The sequence below is a fragment of the Antechinus flavipes genome, chromosome 2 (assembly GCF_016432865.1).
Source record: "Antechinus flavipes isolate AdamAnt ecotype Samford, QLD, Australia chromosome 2, AdamAnt_v2, whole genome shotgun sequence".
NCBI lineage: Eukaryota > Metazoa > Chordata > Mammalia > Dasyuromorphia > Dasyuridae > Antechinus > Antechinus flavipes.
In genome coordinates, this window is record NC_067399.1 from 457747469 (window position 1) to 457771209 (window position 23741).

The 23741-nt window shown below is 38.7% G+C and overlaps 1 protein-coding gene across 2 annotated transcripts in view; it reads right to left on the bottom strand.

Moving 5' to 3' along the window:
- The window catches only part of ASTN2 (astrotactin 2), a 1134072-nt gene extending 1132159 nt beyond the window's left edge, over nucleotides 1-1913 (bottom strand). For both annotated transcript variants that reach the window (XM_051979519.1, XM_051979520.1), the window contains exon 1: nucleotides 1308-1913. In XM_051979519.1, coding sequence (XP_051835479.1) covers nucleotides 1308-1782 — 475 coding nt within the window. In that variant the 5' untranslated portion in view covers nucleotides 1783-1913. The remainder of the gene's footprint in view (nucleotides 1-1307) is intronic.
- Between the last annotated feature and the right edge of the window lie 21828 nt (nucleotides 1914-23741).

Consider the following 23741-nt stretch of genomic DNA (forward strand, 5'->3'; position numbering starts at 1 on the left):
GTCTTCTGATAGCCCTGAAGGAAACGCTCCTTGGGGACTTCGACAAACAGAGAAGGCGACAGGCTGCCCCGGAACTTTCTGATTAAGTTCTGCCTTCATTGTATTCTTTCAGTTCTGCAAGTTATTATTTGCAGCAAATCAAGTGCTAAGCCAAGGGAGCTGTGCCCCAGGAAAGGAGTAGAGACTAGGAGACAAGGTATAAGTAGACAAGAAACAGAAGATACTAATGCCAGGGACCAGATTTGCTCTGAAATTGTGTCAGCGCAGATCCGGAGATAGACCTCACACTAGTGTTCTGCTCTCCTCCCTCCCCTTCCTTCCTCGCCTAACCCCCCCCCCCCGGCGATTTCCAGGAAAAAACCCTCAGGGACAAGAGTGTCATCCTCATACTGGGCACATTCAGATAAACAATAATCTAGGCAATATTTTTCATTAAAGGATCTTCCCGATCTGCCAAATCCCTAGAGCAGGACGTTCCGCTACCGAAAAAGCGTGAGGGTGAGAAGAGGTCAATTGCCCAATATAGGGGTTATCCCTCTTCCCCGCCCCCTCCCCCAGTTTCCACTATTTTCCCCAACACACATAGTTAACTAATAAACTCTTCTTTCAGCACGACAGCGCCCCGGAGGGGGAAAGGTAGGGGCAGAGCTTTCTTTCTTTGCCCTCTCTGTCCGGGAGTCTGTCCTGGGAAGCGCTCTCTTCTCTCTAGATCTCCATTGCCCCAAAGCCAGGTTGTCCAAGTTCTGATCCCAAGCACTGAAGTCCCCTCGGTAGAAAATCGGTTCCCACTAACTCTCATTCCAATACCCAGAGGGAACAAAACCCCAAATCCACAAGCTCTCACCCTCCAATCCATCCCCCGGCACCTTACTGCCAGCTGCTCCCAGTCCTAGAGCACACTGGAACCACCTGTGCGCTGGTCCCCTGACAGAGTTGATGGTAGTGAAAGGGTGCCCCTTCCTCCCAGCTAGCTCTGATCAGAGCCCTCCCTCCCCTCCCCAACTCTCTCTCTCTAGTCTCGTTCAGGACAGTCTCCAGATCCAATGCAAAGACCTCGTTCCCCACACCCCCTGGGGTCCTGGTCGAACTCTTCGGGCCCCAAGCCAAAGATGCACGCGAGTTAATGGAGATTCTCTCGTCAACAGATGATTCGGGCCCTGGGGATTGTCTGAGCTCCGAAATATGATGCCCGATGAAGACACATCCCCAAAAGACAGTCCAACCGAGTAAGGGAGAGATACTGAGCTCCGGGCTCGCACCTTTGGGTCCCACAATACCTCCCCCGAACCCCGGGTTCTGCCTCTTACCCAGAGTGAAAAACGGCAGCTCCGTGTTGTCCAGGTCGTCCAGCACTGCGATGCGCCCCGGGAGCTCATTGCGCACAAAGAGCAGAAGCCGGGACTCTGCGGGGCTGCCCGGGCCGCCCGAGCCCGAGCCTCCTGAGCCCAGCGAGCCGGCCGCCGCGGCGGCGGCTGCGGCGGCAGCAGCTGCGGTGGCGGCTCCGGCTCCGGCTCCGGCCCGGCCGCCGCTCCAGCTAATGTCGCTCTCTCGCAGCACTGGCAGCGTGGACACGGTGACAGTCTTCAGCCGGCACGAGCTGTCAGGTTCCCGGGAGGCAGAGGAGCCGGGCCCGCTGGCCAGCAGCAGGAGGAGAGGGAGCAGTGGGGCGGGAGCGGAGGGAGGCGGTGGCAGCAGAGACGAGCGGCCGGAGCCCGAGCCTAGGCGGAGCCGGAGCCGCAGCCGCCACCGGAGCCCGAGCCCGGGGCTGCTCGGGTCGGCCATGCCTGAGGGGGCCGCGGAGCTGCAGCCCGGGAGGGCGCACCAAGAGGCGGGTACGGGGACGCTGGTGGTGGAGACGGAGACTGGAGGAGAACAAGGACGCTGGAAGGGAAGGAGTCGAGTGAGTCGCTTTCTAGCAGCCCCCAGCTCTGGGGCTCCGCCTCCCGATCGGCCCTGGACCGCCTCCCCCCCCCCCCCGCACCGCCTCCCCAGCTCCGCCGCCCCCACTATGTCTCAACCCGGGACCTACTCAGCTTCGCCCCCTTTCCTGTGATACCCCCTCTCCATTTACCTTCGGGGCTCGCCGCAGTGACCACCTATCGCCTGATACCCGAAGAGTCCGACTCCCTGAGATCCCTGTACCCCAATCGAATCTTGCCCTTCACCTCAGCATTGCCCCGGATTCACCAAGAGCTTCTTTAACCCCTCCCTCCTCCAACTCCTAGGACTTCACATTGCCCCTCCTTTCTCCGATCTGTCCCCCTCCCCCAATATCTTCCCCTTCTTTTCATAACCCCAATAATGAACTGCTTTTCTCCTTTCACCTCAACCCTCCCCCTCCATCCCCAGTAACCATCGTTCCTTCTCGTTCGTCCCCTCACCAGTCATCTTGTGCTTCCACCTCTCTTCACCGGCCCACCCCAGACTAATAATACTGGCAGTCTCATCTATGGCCTCTCCTCCCACCCTTCTGCTACCTCTAGGAGGGGGTGTCTCTTTATCCCCCTATATAACCAAGACATAACTTTGTGTATCCTTAGGTACATCCTCCTGCCATTCTCTTTGATGCTTAGAGTCCCCTTTCCCCTCAAGTTCGTGTGATAACCCCTTTCTCTGACCTACCTGTGCGTAGTCACATCCAAGATTTAGTTCTCTTTATCAGCCTTGGGTCTCCTATAGGCTGCAAATATCTCAACTTTGAGTCTTAAAACTTGCCTTTCACTATCCCACGTCCCCCAATCCTGGCTTTTTTAAGCCTTTGTAGCTTAGAGCAGACTAAGTCTGGCCAAGAAACCCTTCTCCACTCCAAGAGCAATGTTCCTGTCATCCCTCCCTTCTGGTTTTCCAAGAGCTTTTTAATGTTGGATGCCTGCTCCTTGGGCTGCTCAGAGCTCAGCATTTGTCAGTTTCTGCTTTGGGTGTGAAATTCCTGAAAAGGGTGTGAGGCAGACACGAGCAGGTCTGTCTGCCCCTCTCCTGACTTCCCCTTAACCCTTCCCCACTCTAAGAGCTTCAGCTGAGAAGCCTTTGGTGGCTCCATCTTTTAACCTAGCCCTCCTCTGAATCGTCTGAAGTTGAACTACACATCTCAGTCTTTTAATTCTCATCACTTTGGCATTCCAGTAGGGTTCTAGTTCTCTCTCTGTGTCTCTCTGTCTCTGTCTCTTCTCTCTCCTTTCTCTCCCTCTCTCTCCTTTCTCTCTCTCTTTCCTTTCTCTCTCTCTCTCTCCCTCTTTCTCTCTCTCTGTCTCTCTCTCTCTCTCTGTCTCTATTTCTCACTCTCCTCTCCTCCCTCTCTCTCTGTCTCTCTCTGTCTCTCCCTCTGTCTCTCTCTGTCTCTCTGTCTCTTTCTCTCTCTCTCTGTCTTTCTCTGTCTCTGTCTCTCACTCTCCTCTCTCTCTGTCTCTCTCTCTTCCTCTCCCTCTTCACCTTCCCCTTCCCCCTCCTCCCCATCCCCCTCTTCTCCCATCTTTCTCTTTCTGTTTCTCTCCCTCTCTGGAAAGCACATCCTTTGTGTGTGTGTTTCTTTTTATGTCTCTTATGCTCTCTCTTTTCTCTTCCCCTTTCCCATCCCTCTCTCAAAGAGCATCTTTTCCTAGCCAAAGTTTCAACTCACCACTTATACATCTCTTGTTCACCAGGTTCTTCTTTACAACTTACTGTATATTTCTTATTTTCTTGATCTTTGCTTTTCTTTCCTCTACATTCATTCATCTTAATAACCATTTTTCCTTATTCATCTTAACTTTAATCTTAGAATTTCTTCTTCTTACAAATTGTTGTCCATTTTTCCATATCTTTATTCTTCATAGCTTAAGATTAAGGGGAAATCAAAGGACTTTTAAAGCCAGGAAAGATTTTAGAGATCATTTCCTCCCTATTTCTCATTTTCTTTTTCTTTCTTATTCTCTCTTTAACCCTTCACAAAATCACACACACACACACACACACACACACACACACACACACACACACCTTTGTAGGAATCTCTTCCATCTTATTTTAAATGATATTTTAATATCTCTAAATGAAGATATTGTTGTTCAGTTGTATCCAACTCTTCATGACTCCATTTTACAAAGACACTAGAGTGGTGTGCCATTTCCTTCTCTATCTCATTTTACAGATGAGGAAATTGAAACAAATAGGATCAAGTGACTTGCCCAGGATCCCACAGTAACTTTCTGAGGCCAGAGTTGAACTCAGGAATATCAGTCTTCCTCACTCCAGGCCTAGCACTCTATCTACTGTGCTCCCTAGATGAAGCTATAGAATCATTGGTTTATATAAGAAAAAAGATTTTAGAGGTAATGCAGTGTAACATTTTTATTTTGCAAATGGGGAAACCGAGGTCTAGAGAACTTAAGTAATTTGTCCAGGGTCACCTTCTCCTTTCTGTTTTTTTGCTAAATGATTCTTTCAGACAATACTAACATATTGAAGGCCTTCTAACAGTGGATAGAGAAGACTATTACATTCTCTTACACTTATTCTATTAATCATTTTCATTTCTCTTGGCCTTATTCTCTCCATCTGTACAATGAAAGGTTGAAGCAACTTGATGATTTCTACCATCCCTTCAAAATCTCATGTTATATTTGTATAATTCACTTCCTCTTCTCAGGTCCTCTATTTCCAGATGGATGAATAAGGGGATTGGATTAGATAATGTCCGAGATTTTAACTAATTAGCCAACTAATTTATTCACAAATTCACTCACACACTCATATACATACTTACATATTAAGTATATCTGGAAGTTATATGTACATATAGTTTACATATATATATAATATGTATAGTTATATAACTATATAACTTTGATTCTAAGGTTCTTTCTTGCCTCTCTTTGGCTTACTTGGATCCATTCATCTCTCCCAAATATTTCACCCCTGCCTCCCTCAGTCTCTTCTTTATACATTGACAATACGCCACTATTCTGTGCAACCAGCCTCTCTGAGTCTCTGTGCCCCATTCTTCAGATATGCTGACACAGTCCATTTATAGATGTGCTCTCCCAGAAAAGGCTTGGTTTATGTAATTCAGAGAAGGCAGAGCCTGGGGAAGGCCTTCAAAGACAGAGAGAACATGGATGTCTTGCCCCCAGTCAATAGTTTATATCTACAAAGGACACAAAAGCCCTTCATCAGCCATCCTCCCCATAAAATATTAAGTTTATAAGATATTAGAAATAAATGTAAACTCAGTGATTATTTATTCTAATCCTCTGGTTTTAGAAATTAGGAATTGGAGGCCTAGAGAGATTGAATGATTTGTCCAAAGTCACATAAGGAATAGTGGAATCTACTCCTAAGTCAAATCATTTCCCTCTAGGTGAAAGTAGGTTTTGTGTTTTGGTTTCTTTGTTTTTCTCATCCCACCATTTTTAAGACTTCACTTCTGGGCTAAATCTTTGACCAAGTTTATTTCAAGTTGTTAAGTCCCACTACTTCTTCACATTCCTCCTTACTTTGTGGTCTCACTTAGTGAGACCTAGTCATTTATCATCCATCCCAACTTCTTAATCACACTTTTAACTAAATGAGACAAAATACAAATGGATTTCTTTAGGCCACTCTTTTCTCTTTGATTTTTAAGATTCTTTTTTTCTCTACATTTAAATATAATACATTAATAAATGTGCTAGACTTGGAGTCAAAAATTTTGTGAGAAACTTAGTTTCTATATTGAATTAATGTATATTTCTCTCAGACTCCTACAACCCACCTGAAATTCTTTTTTATTCTTCCTAACCCCCTTCTCTTTCCATCAAAGCAAAGGTCTCCTATTCTTACTTAATCTTATATATATATAATCTTATATAGGTGATATATGTATGTGTACATGCATATAAATACACATATATATGTATGTAGATAAATACATTCATACACACATATATTTTTAGAAAAGAGAATTTATATATATATAAATTCTTTTTTTTCCCCAAATTCCTTCAATCAATATTGAAATGTCTGAAATGTTTTCTCTCTTTCAAGTTCTTCTCTTTATCACCTCTTCTTCATCTCTCTGATTGTTCCCTCAAATATGAATAAACTGCTGTTAGAAGAGAAAGCCCTATCTTTATCTCCATCTATACTGGAATTAACGTAAATCTTACATCAGTCCCCTTTCCTAGCCACTAAAATATTCCAAATGTTTTTTTTTCTCTCTAATGGGGCCTCTTTAACTCACCTGACCTTTAATTTCAAAATTGTTGCTATCCCTCTGGATTCTTGATGCCATCCCAACTTCTTTATCACACTTTTAACTAAATGAGACAAAATACAAATGGATTTCTTTAGGCCCCACTTTTCTCTTTGAATTTTATGATTCTTTTTTTTCCTCTACATTCAAATATAATGTATCAATAAATGTGCTAGATTTGGAGTCAAAAATTATGTCATCAAATCTTAGTTCCAAGATTGACTATCTACCTGTGGACACAGCAACCTCCTAGCCTCAGTTTCCCAATCTATAAAATGGCAAGAAGACAAAACTTTATTAAGTACCTACTATGTGTCTGCTAAGCTTTACAAATATTATCTCATTTATATTCACAACATATTTGTGAAATAGGTGCTATTTTTATCTCCATTGAGTAAACTGAGATCAGCAGAGGTTAAGTGATTTATCCATAAGCTCATAGAACTAGTCACTATTTAAGACTAGAATTACATATCAGATCTTCTTGACTCCAGGCCCAAGTTTCTATTCACTCTGTCATTTAGATAATAATCCTTCTATTATTTGCCCCCAAAGAGTGGCTGAATTTTGTAAACCTTAAAGTCATATTTAAATATGAGTTATTGCTCTCTATTTCTATGCTTACTTTTCTCTCTTAGATATTTCCCTTTATCATCTTTCTCAGATTTAACTTGATACATTTTAATGTCCACTCAGCCACAATAGCTCAATTGGTCTCACCCAAGCAATCTAGAGTTATAATGCTAGCCAAAATTTTTAAACTTTACGTTTATTATTAGTCTATTCATCATTCTTCTACTTTTCTCACATCCAAATCTCTCTTTTGCCCAAACTTTTAAGGCTCATATTTAATTCTCTCTTTCTTGATTGGCTTATTGAGAAGGCTCACAAATTTAGTGCTGGAAGAGGTATCTAATATATCGTCTCTTCATTTTCCATATGAGGAAACTAGTATAGGAAGAGAAGTATTTTGCTTGGTTGTGCAGTTAGTTAAAGAATTAGGGCCTTAAGCCAAATTTCCTGATGTTCATTTAGTCCATTGCTTTTTGCTATATACCATATTTTTTCTTTTATTTAATCATTTGGCAAATATACATGGAATATCTACTCTTTACAATGCATTTTATCATCTCTTCATTGTAGAACTGTAGATAAAACATGCATTATGGTGTAATGAAAAGAGCACTAGTTTTGGCATCAAAATATATGGCCTTTGTGACTTTGATCAAAACTTAAAATCATGAGGACTTGGGTTCAGATCTCACATCAGCCACTTAATCAGCCATATTAATTATTACCTGACCATATTGTTTAATCTTCCTGTGCCTCAGTTTCCTTATCTTTAAAGTGGGAATTGTACCCTATGACTTCAAACATCCCTTCCAGCTCTAAATCTGATCCTCTGATCTCTGGATTTCATTTCCTGTAAAAAAAAAAAAAATGTTTCTCTAAAATGGGAGATTAGCTGACTGCTGAGGTTCTTTTCAGTTTTAGATCTAGGATTTTATAAATTTCTATAATTACTCAACAAATAGCCCAGAAGAGAATCTATAACATAAATTATACAAAATGAAAAGGCCCTTAGAATAGTCAGTGTTAAAAAGAGAAAAAACCTTTTAAAAAAAGACAAGATGAAGTAAAAAGGATGGAATTTTTATAATGATTTCTTTGGGACTCAATCATTCCCCCTTCATTTGCACATTCCCTCCTCTCTGTTTTCTTTGTAGCCCTGTTTGTCTTATTTAGTTGCAACTTTTGCCACTGTCTTTAGGTATCCTCTTGTGAGGAAGGAAAGAATATTTTAATCATTGGTGTCTTTCTCCATTCTTATTTGCATCTGTTTGACTGATTTCTGTTTCAACTCAGTACTTCACCTGACTCTTTCTCTTAGAAGTTCTCAAATTTATTATCTTTCTTTTTCAGTCCATGCCTTTCACTACCTCCCACTTTCCCTTACCCTATCCTTTAAATCAACTCCTTGCTCTGTGATTTACTGATGTCATTTCATAGCTTTCTTTCACTACCTAACCAAAATCCCTACAATACTTCTTTAATGTCTTTCTCTTTCTTCATTCATCCTTTCCCATTTTCTCCTACGGATCCACTCATCTTTAATTCATTACCATTACTCCCTTCCAAATCTCTGTACCTTTTGCCTACATAATCCTTAAACCTATTTTGGTTCCTTTCAACCTCGGTTAGTGTATTCATACTTCATCATTAACACATATTTATGTGTTGTATTTCTTTAGTGCATCTTATCATCTGCCTCATAAAAATTATTGTTTTCTGAACCATCTTTTTTTAATTCATCCACTAAACCTCTCTCTCCAGAATATTTTCTTTGAATAGCTATGCTCCTGTGAGAGATCAACTCACTCAAAACTTTCCCTACTTAAACTACTGAGTTACAATCCATTGGAATAGATGACATTAAAAAGAAGAATGTTTCTTTTCCTATTATATCATGCAGTTTAAGTATGTAATCTTCTAACATTCTGTGTTCCAAGGACACTTTCAGTTCTAACATCCTGTGATCTCAGAACCTTTCCAGCTCTTCCAATGTTTTAAGTGCCCTTCTGACATCATATTTTAGGACATCAACATAGCTAGCCTGTTATATTTTTAGTTGTACAGTAATAAAGAAATTTGACAGAATGGAATCTTTATAGGTTTTCATTTCTCTCTTCCAAGCCCAAATGAAACATTACTTCCAAAACCCTCAGGGCATAGCAATTAAATATATCTATTTCTGTTTGAGGACCCTGAGATATAAGCTCAAGACCACCAACCAAATTGAAGTCTCTAAGCTTAAACAAAGGATATGGATCCTCAGGAGGAATTTAAGACTTCAATCAAATAAGACCATTTTATATATTTCTTTAGTTAAATCTTCTAAGCTTGAGGGGCAGCCTTGTATAACAGAAAGAATAGTGAATTTAAAATTAAGAGACTTCAATTCATGTGTTCTTATATCGACAAAGTTGTGTTCCTTCATTCCCTGTGAGCCTAAATTTCCTCATCTATAAGGTAGTGGAAATATTTGCACCTTCTCCATCAAAGAACTGCCTGTGAGGAGAATGCTTTTTAAACCTTAAAGTACTATATAATTGTGAACTATTATTTTGAAAGACAGCTGACAGAATAGAAAAAATAAACTTGGAGCCAGGACCCATTACTTCATTTTCTGGTTGTGACAATTACTAGAGATGTGACCTTAAGCAAGTACCTTCATCATCTCTCTTAACCTTATCTGAAAAATCAAAATAAGAAATACCTGACTCGTAGCATCATTGTGTGGAAAGCACATTGTAAACCTCAGAGAACTAGAGCAATAGAAACTGTATGATTAGGAATATTATAAATAATAAGAGAAGAAATCACTTAATGGAGATCAGTGACACAGTTTGATTGTGGGCTGATTCTTCACTGAGCTTTGGTCTGCATAGGGAAAGTAGAAAATGAAGCGGAAAGTCAGAAGCAGGACCTGGTAGCTCTTGCCAGTCTGTGGAAGCTATTTCAGTACTTGAGACTTCTGCAAAAGAGTTAGGCCAGAGAGTATTGCTCAGAGCAAGAGGTCTTTATTTGGCATATTTTAACTAGCATAAGGGAAAACCTGAGGCTTCAAGGAATCATACAGGGATGAGAGTACAAAGTGGCCTCAATAAGGAAATGCTGCATTCAGAGAGCTCACATTTTAGGGGTGATGGATTCCTAACTCTGCCAGGAACATAAAGAAAGTTCCTAGGAAGATCAAATTCATAGCTGGCAGAAATCTTGGAGATCATGTGATCTATCCTTCTCATTTTACAGATGAGGAAATCTAGGCTCATCAAGGTTAGGGGATTTGTCCACCGTCACTTACATAGTAAGGGGTAGAGTCTAAAATAAAACCTCCAATTCAAAATCTTGCATATTATCACTGTCCGTGGTCAGGCTGTTTCTTGGCCTTGACATACGCTGCTTTACTTTAATTTCTTGGTTTTGAGGATTGGGAAACATGGGCTTAGAATGTGACCTCTCTCAGGATGATTTGTATCAAAGTCTTGCTTTTGAGCTAAAAAGACTGACAGTTAATGGGTGGGAAAGTATCTCTGACAGGAGAGGAAGCTAATACTTTACTGTATCCATGATCTCTTCTTCTATTTCTACAATAGCTTTATTAGAAACTTTATGAAACAATCATTAATTAAGAAATAACTTAAAGGAATTAAAGGTAACAATTTCATCATACATGTACCATACACATACATATAATGTAATATATAGAACTATAAATGTATATGTATGCATATATGTACATGTATGTACACATACATGTAGATATTTTGAGAGGCAATATAGCTGTATGTCTGCAATATCACAGAGAACATTAGAGAAGTAGGTCTTAGACAATACATTGACTTCTGAAAAATATTCTTAGATGTCACTGAGAATAAACTGCCAAGAAACTGAAGTGATAAATACTAGAGTTTCAACTTTTTACAAAGTATTATTTTTTTGTCATTGAATCTCACCATGAATCAAGAACTGAAAGCTCAATGTCATCACTGCAGTATTTTGCCCTTCTTTGATTCTTATACCTGCTCAACCTTCCTGTCACCTTGAGCTGTAACCTTTCCTTCCAACCTTCCACCAGGGCACCAGCTGCTGGCCAGCTGTTGGGGCAGTGGCAGGATTATATATAGTCTTGCCGACTCTGTGACATGGCAGAGGGGCAGTTTATGCTGCTGCAAGCTGAGCTCAGCCTACCTGTGGCCCCCAAAGGCTAAAATGGCCTCAACGACAGCGTTAATGGGAAGGAATTCTATTTCTCCAAGCTGTGATTTCAGAAAGGGCCTATAGCAGGTGTAAAAGAAGCAGATGGCTAATGCAAATCAGCAGTGACCTGGGAGATATTTACACTGCCTTAGAGGGGGGAAAGTAAGTTGCTGTGGTAATCTAGAAAATATTACTAGTTTTCTACCTCCAGACTTTATGTTCTATTTATACCCCCTTTTTCTTATCAGCACCCCTTTTTCCCTCTCTGGAATTCTATCTGAAAAAAAAATCCCTATGCTAGAAACATCCATGGCTTGTGCTTGCCAGCCAATCGCTGGTTATTTATTGAGACATAAGAAGTGAGGAGGAAGCAATTAGCCAGGCCCAAGAACTGCTGTCCCTCTGCATAATATCAATAATCTTGGACTATTTTGAGGGTGTCCTGGAAAATAGACTGTTCTGTTGGGTTGTTTTAATGTAGGTGTCGGGTTATCCCACTTTCTCCTCTTTGGGAGGTGTTATGTCAGGGTCAAAGTGTAGGGACCTGATTTGGAAATTGGTAGCTCCTAGTCCTGGTATATGTATAGGGTATGTGTGTATGTGTGTATGTGTGTGTGTGTGTGTGTGTGTATGTGTGTATGTTTGTGGAACATGCAATATGCTTCCCTAATGGAGGAGATAATTGATAGCTCAATTACCAATTAAGAAATTTTCTCACTGAATTATTGTTTCTTAAAAACTCATACACAAGAACTTCTTAATAAGGCAACAAGATTACTACAGGAATAAGAAGAAGAGTTCATGGACAGGGTGAAATATTAGCTTCCCTTCCCTTCACAGATCCTGTTCTTCCCATTAACTATCAGTCTCTTTAGCTCACGAGGAAGACATTGATACAAATCTCCCTGAGAGAGGTAACATTCTAAGCCAATATTTCTCAGTCCACAAGCTCTAGGGGAAATACCCTAAGGGATCTGCAAAATCATATATACATTATCACCTTATCATTAAGGTCCTTTTGTCTTTTATTAACTAGAAGCTACATCTAGCTACATCACTATTCATTTATTCCAAAATATTTATTTAGCATCTCTAATATTCCAGATAATACTTAAAGCTATAAGACCAAAAAAGAAAAAAGAAAAAAAAAAGAAAGAATGGAATAGAAAAGAAAAGAAATCAATTCCAAGGGAAGAGGGGCCCTTCCTGGATAAAGATTAAAGTACAAACCAGGAAAGCAGTGACCTCGCATCCCTCTCCAGATCATAATACTTTGCAAACCAAAATAAAAACAAAACAAAAAATACCACCCCAATCACCCCTTCCCCCCAAAAAAAAAGAAAAAAAAATCTTTCAAACTTCCAGAACTGATTCTGAATACAGCAGGGCAAAAAATCTGAAGGTTTGAAATAGTGCCCTGATCCACCCCACACTAGGAACAGAATCCAACATTAATATAAAGTTCCAATTGAAAAAATAACATGGAAAAATGAGAAAACAGAATTAAGAGTTACTATGATGACAGTGAAAATCAGCATTAAAAACTAAGAACACAGCATGGAAAAATTAGCTACCAAAAATGCCTCAAAGAAAAAATCTGATTGGACCAAAATCCAGAAAGAATTCCTAGAGAAGTTCTTTTTTTTTTTAAGAGATAAAAGATATAAAAGAAAAACTAAGGCAATAAATGGTAGTAATGCAAAAAAAAAAATTACTAAAAGAGAATTAACAGTTGGTAAAAGAAGCACAAAAAATACTGAAGAAAATAACACCTTAAAAATAGAATTGGTTTAATGGTAAAAGGGGCACAAAACTTCACTGAAAAAAAGAACTTTTTAACATTATGAAATAGAAAATGGATAACTCTGATAGGATTAAATTAAAAAAAGTTTTTGCGCAAAGTCAGGTAGACCTGAGTTCAAATGTAACCTCAGACACTTAACACTTTCTGGCCGTGTGATCCTGGGCAAGTCACTTGTGTAAATATTGTTTCTCAGGGGGAAAAAAAGGAAAGTAGAAAGCTGAGAAACAATATTTACAATCAGTGTTTCTGATAAAGACCTCATTTCTAAGTTATAAAATAAATTGAGTAAAATTTATAAAAATGTAAGTCATTCTCCAATTGATAAATGCTCAAAGGATAGGAAAAGACAATTTTCAGTTGAAGAAATTAAAGCCATTTATAGTCACATAAAAATGCTCTAAAATACTATTAGAGAAATGCAAATTAAAACAACTCAGAGCTCACACCTATCAAATTAGATAAATGATAGGAAAAGATCATAATAAATGTTGGAGGGGATGTGGGAACCCTGACACACTAATACATTGGAGCTGTGAACAGATCACCTATTCTGGAGAGCAATTTGGAACTATACTAAAAAGGCTATAGAACTGTATATACTCTTTGATCCAGTACTGTCACTACTGGGTTTGTATCCCAAAAAGATCGTAAAAGAGGGAAAAGGAGACTGGTTGGAATATTATGCTTTGTTGGTTGGCAGTGTGGAAAAGGAGGATGATTAGAAAAATTAGGATTGTGGCTAGTAGGGCTAACATCCCACCCACTTTGTTGGAGATTGAGTGAAGGATAGCGTATGCAAATAGACCTGTACAAAAATGTTTGTAGCACCCCTTTATGTGGTAACAAGGAATGGGAAAATAAGAGGATGCTCCTCAATTGGGAATGGTTAAATAAGTTATGAATACTATGAAGTTAAAGAATATTATTGTTTTATAAGAAATGATAAGCAGACTGATTTCAGGAAAGCCTGGAAAGACTTGAACTGATGCTGAACAAAAGAGCAGAACCAGGAGAGCATTGTAAAGTTCAGCAAAGAAAAGATTGAATGATGATCAACTATGATAGACTTAGTTCTTCTCAGTAATACAATGATAGAAGAACATTCCAATAGAGTTAGAATAGAAAAATGCCATTTGCATCAAGAGAAAGAAGTATGTGTATTGAATGGGGATCAAAGCATCCTATTCTCAACATTTTTTTTTTGTTTTTTTTTTCTTTCTCCTTTTTTTTCTCTTTTGTTCTGAGTTTTTTTTTTCTTAATACAACTAATAAGGGAATGTGTTTAAATAACTGTACATGTATAACTTGTATTGCTTGTATCTTGGCAAGGGGAACAAAAGGGAAGGAAGGGGGGAAATTGTAAGTCAATATATAAAAACAAATGTTGAAAACTATCTTTACATGTAATTGAAAAATAAAATTCTACTGAATTTTTTAAAAAAGAAAAATACCTCTTTGAAAAGCAGAAAGGCAAAAAGAAAGAGTTTCAAAATCTCATTGAGGAATATAACTCTTAAAAAGGAGAATTGCCTAAATGGAAAAAGAAGTAACAAAAGTCATTGAAGAAAACAAGTCATTAAAAATTAGAATTGGGCAAGTGGAAGCTAATGATTCTATAAAACACCCAAACCCCACCCCACCCCCCACAAACAAACAGTAAAACAAAGTAAAAACAAAAAGAAGAAGAAGAAAAGAAATAAAACCTCAAATATCTGATTGGCAAAAACAACTGACCTGGAAAGTAGACTGAAGAGATATAATTTAAGAATTATTGGACTACCTGAAAGTATTGATGAAAGAAAGAAGCTGGACATAACATTTCAAGAAACTAAAGGAAAATTGCCTGATATCCTAGATCCAGAAAATAAAAGAGAAATTGAAAAAAATCCATTCATCACCTCCTGAAAGAGATACCAAAATGAAAACCCTCAGGGAAATCATAGTCAAATTCCAGAGTTCTCAGATCAAGGGAAAAAAATGCAAGCAGCCAAAAAGAAACAATTCAAATACAGTAAAGCCATAGTTTAGACCATGCAAGATTTAGTGGTTTTCACGTAAAAGAAGTGGAAGACTTAGAGAAAGATATTCTGAAAGGCAAAGAAGTTAGGATTACAACAAATAATGACCTTCCCAGCAAAACTAAATAAAAAATTTCAGAAGGAAATGGATACTTAAACAGTGGAATCTGAAACTCAAAATTTAAAAAGAAAAAAAATGCTTAAAATGATGTTAAAGTAAATAAATAAAAAAAGTAAAAATAAGAAAGAAAAGAAAAAATATGAAAGAAAAAAAGGAAGAAAGAAGAAAGGAAGGAAGGAAAAAGGAAGAAAGAGGGAGGGAGGGAAGGAGGAAGGAAGGAAGAAAGGAAGAAAAGGAGGAAGAAAGAAAGAAAAGAAGGAAGGAAGGAAAGAAGGAAGGAAGGAAGGAAAGAAAAAAGAAAGAAAGAAAAAGAAAGAAAGAAAGAAAGAAAGAAAGAAAGAAAGAAAAAAGAAAAGAAAAGAAAGAAAGAAAGAAAGAAAGAAAGAAAGAAAGAAAAAAGAAAGAAAGAGAAGGGAACAGGGAGGAAGGAAGGGAGGGAAGGAGGAAGGAAAGAAGGAAGAAAGAAGGAAAAAGGAAAAAAGAAAGAAAGGAAGAAAGAAGGAAGGAAGGAAAGAAGAAAGAAAAGAAAGAAATACCCCTGATCAGATTCTATTAAAGGTAAATGACATATATAAAATCATTTCAAAGAGAAAGATTAGCAACTAGGGAAATGACTATTGGCTTCTTACAGTAGGGACATTTAAAGCTTCTCATTAAAGAAACCAGGGATTCTGTTAGAACAGGGAGTACATCTCAAGAAAGGGGAAAACCTGTGCAAAATTGAAGAGATGAGATGTGGTATGTTATATTCGGGGAACAGCAAGAAGGCCAGTTCACTAGATAACTGTGCATGGGAAGGGAAGCAAAGTGCTAAATGTATAGAAAAGTAGACTACAGCCAAATTGTGTCAAAGTCAAACAGAGGAGGCCATAATATGTGTGGGCCTCTGGACAAAATATTTATGTTATTTTTTGAGGGTCTTTGTTCTTCAAAAAAAAAAAATCCCTGTTCTAAGTTATGTCATTTACACCATAATGTGATATAAAAGGAGAAAATCATTGATGGTGGAAAGAATTAAGAGGAATTGGCATGGAGAAGAAAAGAGGCTGAATACTTGTGAACAATCAAGACAAATTTCACCCAGTTACTATTTTGTTAGAAGTAAGGTCAGAAAAGATATGTACCAGAATTTGCATTAAGGAAAGCAATTAGATTACACAATAGAGCACCAGCTCTGGAATCAGGAGGGTCTGAGTTCAAATCCATCCTTCGACATTTAACACTCCCAAGGGAAAAGGGAAAGGAAGAGAAAAGGAGGGAGAGGAATAGAGTGATGGGGCAAAAGAGTCTTAGAATGATAGGTGGAAGACTTAATTTTTGCTACAATTCTGCCATTAACAAACTATTTAATCATGATGAGTCACTCTCCTTGTCTGTACCTCAGTTTTCTGCTATGTATGAAAGGATTTTTTTCTTTTTTCCCTCTTTTTTATTAAAGATTTTCAAAACATATGCATGGATAATTTTCAATAGATCCTTACAAAACTTTGTGTTCCAAATTTTCCCTCCCTTCTTTCCCCCTCCCACTCTCTCCCCTAAATGGTAAGTAATCCAATATATGTTAAACATGTTAATAATATATGTTAAATCTAATATATGTATACATATTTATACAATTATCATGCTGCACAAGAAAAGCCATATCAGAAAGGGGAAAAAATGAGAAAGAAAACAAAATGCAAACAAACAACAACCAAAGAGTGAAAATGCTATGTTGTGATCCACACTAAGTTCCCACAGTCCTCTCTTTGGATGTAGATAGCTTTCTCTATCACAAGATTATTGGAACTGGCCTCAATCATCTCACTGTTGAAAAGAGCCACTTCCTAACCAGACTTTTCAGGGTATGAACTGTTGTTACTGACATTTTGAGACCTTTTGGTGTTTTCTAATATCAGTTGACAATTAATTTGGTTAGATTGTTTTCAAATAGAGGCTCATCATATTTCCAAGGAATTAAGAGGAAATAGTAAAATATATGAAGCTATCAGAATGGCCAAACTCTGAATAGAGATTTGATAGCAGCATGGTAAATTGGGAGGAATGATGGACTTGAAATCAAGAGGGCCTCAGTTTAAATTCCAACATTAAGTTTTAATAGCTAATAACCTTTAGTATTTCTATAGCTCTTTAAAATTTGCCAAGTGTTTTACCTCACAACAATCCTGGGAGATAGGTGCATTCTTATCCCTATTTTTACACATGAGGAAACTAGGACAGACAGAAATTAAATGCTGAGCTTGAATTTGAACTCAGGTCCTTCAGACCTCAGGTCTAGGTATAGCACTCTATCCTCTGTACCACCTAACTGGGTTACCCAATCTCTTTGAAGCTATTTCCTTATATATAAAATGGGGATAACATTATTCCATTAAAATATATGCCTCTTGAAAATAAAAAAGAGCCACTTCCCCCACAATTGATCATTGGATAATTTTGTTGTTGCCGTGTATAATGATCTCCTGCTTCTGCTCATTTCACTTAGCATCAGTTCACGTAAGTCTCTCCAGACCTCGCTGAAATTATCCTGCTGGTCATTTCTTATAGAATAATATTCCATAACATCATATACCACAATTTATTCAGCCATTCTCCAATTGATGGGCATCCATTCAGTTTCCAGTTTCTAGCTGCTACAAACAGGGCTGCCACAAACATTTTTGCACATGTGGGTCCCTTTTCTTCCTTTATGATCTCTTTGGGATAAAAGCCCAGTAGAAACACTGTTGGATCAGAGTATGCACATTTTGATAGCCCTTTGGGCATAGTTATGAGAGGGTTTTTCAAGAAAATCTCTGAGATTTTCTTTCAGCTTTAACATTCCAGCATCTGGAAATAGTATCCACATACAATCTAATTTAATTATATAAAATTTTTATATTATTTTATGAAGGCTAGATGTATAATATAATAAACCACTAAAACAGTAGCCTACTTATCCATGTTAGCTGCTTATTAAATATTTGATGACACTAAGGATGATGGCCAAGACTATCTAACATTGAATTAGAGTGAAATGTGTCATGTTAATTTCCTCCAATGCTTGTAAACCAAATATGCATTCTCAGAGTGTATCTGGTACACTGAACTAAGCTGAGTATTCTAGGAAATGAAGACATTGTTATAGACAAAGAAGGGAAGGGAATAAGCATTTAAGTAGTACCTACTAGATGCCAGGCATCTAGTGCTAAGGGCTATTACAAATGTCTCATTTGATGCCCACAATGACCCTTCAAGATAAGTGGTACTTTTCTTATGATTTTATACTTGAGAAAACTAAGACTAAGAAGTTACTTGTCCAGGGTCACTTAGTCAGTAAGTATCTGAAGCCGAATTTGAACTCAGGTCTTCCTGATTCCAGACCCAGTGTTCTCTTTAGTTTGTTACCAAATGCCTAGAAGAAACCCAGAGAGAATATAATAAATTCCTGGTCTCTTTCCAGAGAGATCGAAAGACTTCTATATTCCTCTGGGCAAGCAGAGGCATAAGGAATTCAAAATGTACTTAGTGTGAGTTCTGATTATCCTTGTAGCTAATACTGGAGCACTGATATAATTAGGAGACTGGCTGCTAATGAAAGAAAAACATTCCCCTATCACTATATCCCATTTGCTCACCCAGATGGATAAGCTATAGGATGAAAGGCATCACAGAAAGTGCAGTGGAAAAGAATATCAGTTTGGGAGTCAGAAAGATTAATCCCAGCACTACCAATCACAAGCTGTGTGACCACTGGCAAGTCATGACACCTCTCTGAGTTTATTGTTCTCATCTGTAAAATGAAGATTCTAACTTTATCTGCCTTATGGTGTTTGAAGCCTTATTGAGATGGATTATTGGTTTCTTTGGTAACATTTTTTTCCCTTCCCTCCCTACACCTCCCAACACACACCTGTGATTTCATTGCCATAGGGAATTTCTGGTGAAGAATTTTCTCTTCCAATGCAGATGAACACCTGCTTTGTGATTTAAAGGCTTGGAGAGTCGCTTAGTTAATGAGAGGGCAAAGTGAAGTACTCAGAGTCACATAGTCACTCTGTGTCAGATGTAGAGAAGTTAAGTCAATATTTGTAGGGGATAAGGTAACATGAAAGGAGTACTGGCCTAGGAGAGGTAAGGCTTGAATTATAGACCTATCTCTAATAAAATCTGAGTGCTTTTGGTAAAGTCACTTAAGTTCTCTGAGCTGTAGCTGCTTTTCTGTTTTGTTTTTTTCTTGAATTAAACCACATGATCTCTACAATTTTTTTAGATGTTGATATTCTATGTACAAAAACACATTCTCTCTCTAATACTTTTTGAGTTTATAAATTCTACTTATGAATCCCCCTGTTGTCTATGGAGACACTGTCCTGACCTTTAGAAATAATTTTCTTTTTTCTAAAAAGAGAAATCTGGAACTATTACTTTTTATAATTTAATTTTTAAAATTTATTTATTTTTAACATACATTTCTTTATAAACCATGAGAGAAAAATCAAAGCAAAAGGAAAAACCATGGGAGAAAAAAAAATTGAAAAAAGAAATGAACATGGCATTTAGATTCAATCTCTATAGTTCTTTTTCTGGATGCAGGTAGCATTTTCTGTCCACAGTCTATTGGGATTGTTTTGGATCACTGAACCACTGAGAAAAACCAAGTCTTTCATAGTTAATCTACACACATTCTTGCTGTTATTTGTACAATGTGTTCCTGGTTCTGCTCATTTCACTCAGCATCAGTTCATGTAAATATTTCCAGGCTTTCTGAAATCAGCCTGTTCATCATTTTTATAGAACAATAATATTCCATTGCCTTCATATACCACAATTGTTCAGCCATTCTCCAATTGATGGCATCCACTCATTTTCTAGTTCTTTGTTACCACAAAAAGAGCTGCTACAAACATTTTTGCACATGTGGGTCCTTTGCACTTCTGTATGATTTCTTTGGGATACAGACTCAGTAAGGAGCACTGCTGGGTCAAAGAGTATGGATGAGTTTGATAGCCCTTTGGGCATTGGAACCGTGATTTTCAAATCTCTGGGCTCCCTTAGAGAAAGGTCACTGAAGCTCCCGTTCAAGGAGCTTTTCTGTGCCATGGAAATGATTCTGTCACATTCTACATCGGCCCGAAGCTTTATGCTCATTTCTCCTATTGTTTTTCACAACATGGTCTCAGGTAGATACTGCTGATGACTTCTGTTTCACAATTGAAGGAGCGCCAGTGGGGAAGAGCGGAATAATTTGACCTAAATCATACAAGTCGGTGTCAGAAACAACCAGAATCTAGGTCTTTTGATTTTCTTTCATGTTAGGGACAGGCCACTAGGGGCAGGCTCATTAATTGACAATTCAGGGAGAGAGGCAAAAGCAAGGGAGAGAGGGAAGGTGAAGACAGTGTCAGATACTAGCCAGCCATGTCACCTTAGTCAATTCACTTCCTCTCTGGACCTCAGTTCAAATTTGTTTAAATGGCAAAACCCTATAATCAAGTTATGCTTCGATGTAACACAATCACTTTGTACAGAAGGTTGGGGCACGTAGCTTAACATCCTTCTTTTGAGATTCTAGAGTTCTGGGGCAACACACGTGTAAGCACATTCAGCATAGTGTAGAGAGAAACGAGAAGATCTCAGCGTCATTGAGCTTAAGGATGCAAGAAGATCTGAGAGGCCATTCATTTTGATCCTTCATTTTTACAGATATAGAAACTGAGCCCCAGAGCAGTTAAATGATTTGGTCCAGGTTACCCAGGCTCTAAGCTGCAAAGCTAGGAAAACTGAAACTCGGATTTTGTAACTCAGTGTGTTTTTCTTTACACTGTCCTACTTCTAACTACATACCATGGTGCTTCTCAAAACTGTATCTCTGACAGTACTTAGCACATAGTAGGTCCTCACTAATATCTGTTTAAGTGAACAGACACTATTATGTTTCTCACCTTTCTAACCTCACAGCAATCCTATGAGGGAGGTAATGTACATGTAATGGTCACTATATTATGTTTGAGGTAAAGGTGTATGGGATGCTCAGGGAGGACCGGCATTTCTTGTGTAAAAGGTTGCTGAACCTTTTGCAGGGCTGCTCATTCATCTCTGATATCTACTTGACTCTCCCAACTGTTGCTTATAGCTGTAAGAAGTTGTACCACATGCAGTGGTCACATCCTGGCAAACTGTCTGGGCAATAGGCTAACCTAGGGCGAGAGTAACTCACAGGGCTCAAATTCATCCCTGAGTTAGGCGGAGGTCTACCTCAAGCCTGTGACAACTTTTGCCTATGGAAGGCATGGATGAGAACAATTTTGCTCCAAAAGGCACAAAGGCCGCTGAAGTAAGTGTGGTGGAACTCTTAGAGCTTGGTCAGACATCAGAGATGTCAAGGTCATCCACTGCATCCGGGTTGACTTTTGTCCTGCCCCTGGGCTTCTGTGACTGGAAGAGAAAGTGAGTCTGAAGACTCTGTGCGATTCTGCCTCATTTAAATGCAATTCAGAAGCAAGTCAAGACATCACTCCATGAAATCAATGGTCCTCTGAGAACAAAGGACTAACAAGAACCACAGCAGCAAAAATATTTGAGGTAACTGAGATTAAGAAATGGGAAGTTTTACCCAAGATTGAGCAGAGTTTCAGAATTAAGGTCAAGTGAGCATCAGATCAGTTCCCCTGATAGAAAATAAACCTCTTACAGGCAGGTACTGATTGTGTATCTCCAATGCTTGGTATGGGGTCTAGAAATGGACTTAGCTCTTGATAAATCCTTGTTGATTCACTATTCTTTATTGCACAGTGCTGCCTTTGTCCCTAAATCAATCCCAATCTTTACTTTTCATTTTTCATCATGAATATTCATTCTTGGGTTATCTTTATACAAAATAATAATTGAGCAAAGAGTGAGCATGTGAGTATGTACTTTTTTCCCACCTTCTAGCCTATTTTCCTTTATAACAAGGCAGGTCTTTGGTTTAGTTTAGTCTCTATTCTAATATTCTCTGTGTGACTCCCGCTGAGCTATGATTTGTGCCTCTCTGGGTATCTGCATGCAGACATCTTAACTGGAAAATGCTTAAAATGTCAATATGGCATAAGTTAAAAAGAAGCAAAAAGAGAAAAGAGGAAAAAAGACCTAAAGCCTTCCCTACTTCTTCTAAGTGGTCACAGGTGGAGTATCACTTTGACTCACGGCCAGGTAGACCAAGATTCCTGACAGGGGCCTCTAATGCATCTTTTATCAACTAGCACAGCCGATTAGGAGGTTATTGCTAAGATATCAATAGAGGGTCAGAATTTGCTTTCTGAAGTAGTTTTCCATTGGCTGCTATGTACACAGACAGGTCTTTGCAGCGGCAATCATTAAAATGCACTATATATATATTTACAGTATTGGAGGACTATTTATGCAATCTGTAATGGAGGTGGCACAGTTCCCACTGTCAGTGAGTGAGGGGAAAAAAAGCTGGTATCATAAAGCTATGATGTAATCAGTGGCCTATATTTCATGGCCTGGAGGCAGAATGTCAGCTTCAATAACAACACTCCAGGTGAGGGTACTAAAAGTGGGAAAGGGGAGAGGGGAAACAATGGGTATAAAATCTTTTGGTAAATATCAGTGAATTAATTAGGTAAAGAATTGTGGGGTACCAGAATCCCACTACATGAAGTCATCTCCAACTTTCTGAAAATGGTCTGGGTTTGTTAACATCTACTCTGAAATAGCAAAGGCAATAGACAGTATGAAAAATCCAGGGCAAATGGAACAAATTAGAACTATGGGAACTATATGGGACAATTAGACTTTGGGGTCTTATTTTAAAGATAAATGAAGAAAAAGAGGAGAAAATATTAGCAATATGTTATCTATCTATCTAGTTCTACAAAGTACTAGTCACTGAGCCTGGTGCTAGTTTTGATATGGGCTTTCAGGTGGAAAATGATGGGAATGAAGTCAAAGGACAGTTTTCGTACTTTTTTAGGACAGTAGTATGGATTTGATTATTATCTCCAGAGTAGAGAAATGGATATGTATGGCTTATGGCAAGATTCTCAGGGTAAGTGGCTGAATGGTATATGAAACACAGGCTCTAGGGTTGGATGGATATGTAAGTTAGATGCATTTGTATTCATGAATCAGGATGGCTCATATTTGCTCTGAGTTCCAAATCTGAGTGGATTACAACACAACCACTCCATATTCTGAAAAATTCTGGTTTCTGGTCTGGAAAATTCCATTCCAAGAAGAAAAGGAGGATTAAGCAGCAAGACAGATGGCAAGATTATTGAGGTGGATTGTTGGATGAGGAATACATAGCTGAAAGAAGTAAACATTAAGGTTACAGAAATAATTGTTATTAAGTTGTTTCCAGCTCTTTGAAATCCCATTTGCAGTTTTCCTGGTAAAGGTACTTGAGTGATTTGCCAGGAGGAAATTGAGATAAACAGGTTAAATGATAAGTTCATGGTCATGCAGCTAATAAGTGTCTGAAGCTGGATTTGAACTCAGGAAAATTAATCTTTGTGACTCCAGGCCCAGAACTCTATCCACTAAACAACCTAGCCATTCCAAGTTTACAAAAATAATAACAAAGTCAAGATTGGAACTCAGATACTATAAATCCAAATCTAGTACATAATATTCTCAATTGAAAGGCGCCAAGAAAATGCATCAAATATTTGGTGTGGGGAAGAATGGAAGAGCTGCGGCAAAGGTTATAAAGGAAAAAAGGAACTGAGATTCCAGTCTCTTAAGATCGTGTGCTACCTCATCAAAAGGATCACCAAAAGACATATTATCCATATTAGGGTATGCTATGGGAATAACAATACTTCCAGTCTCGTATCCTTAGAT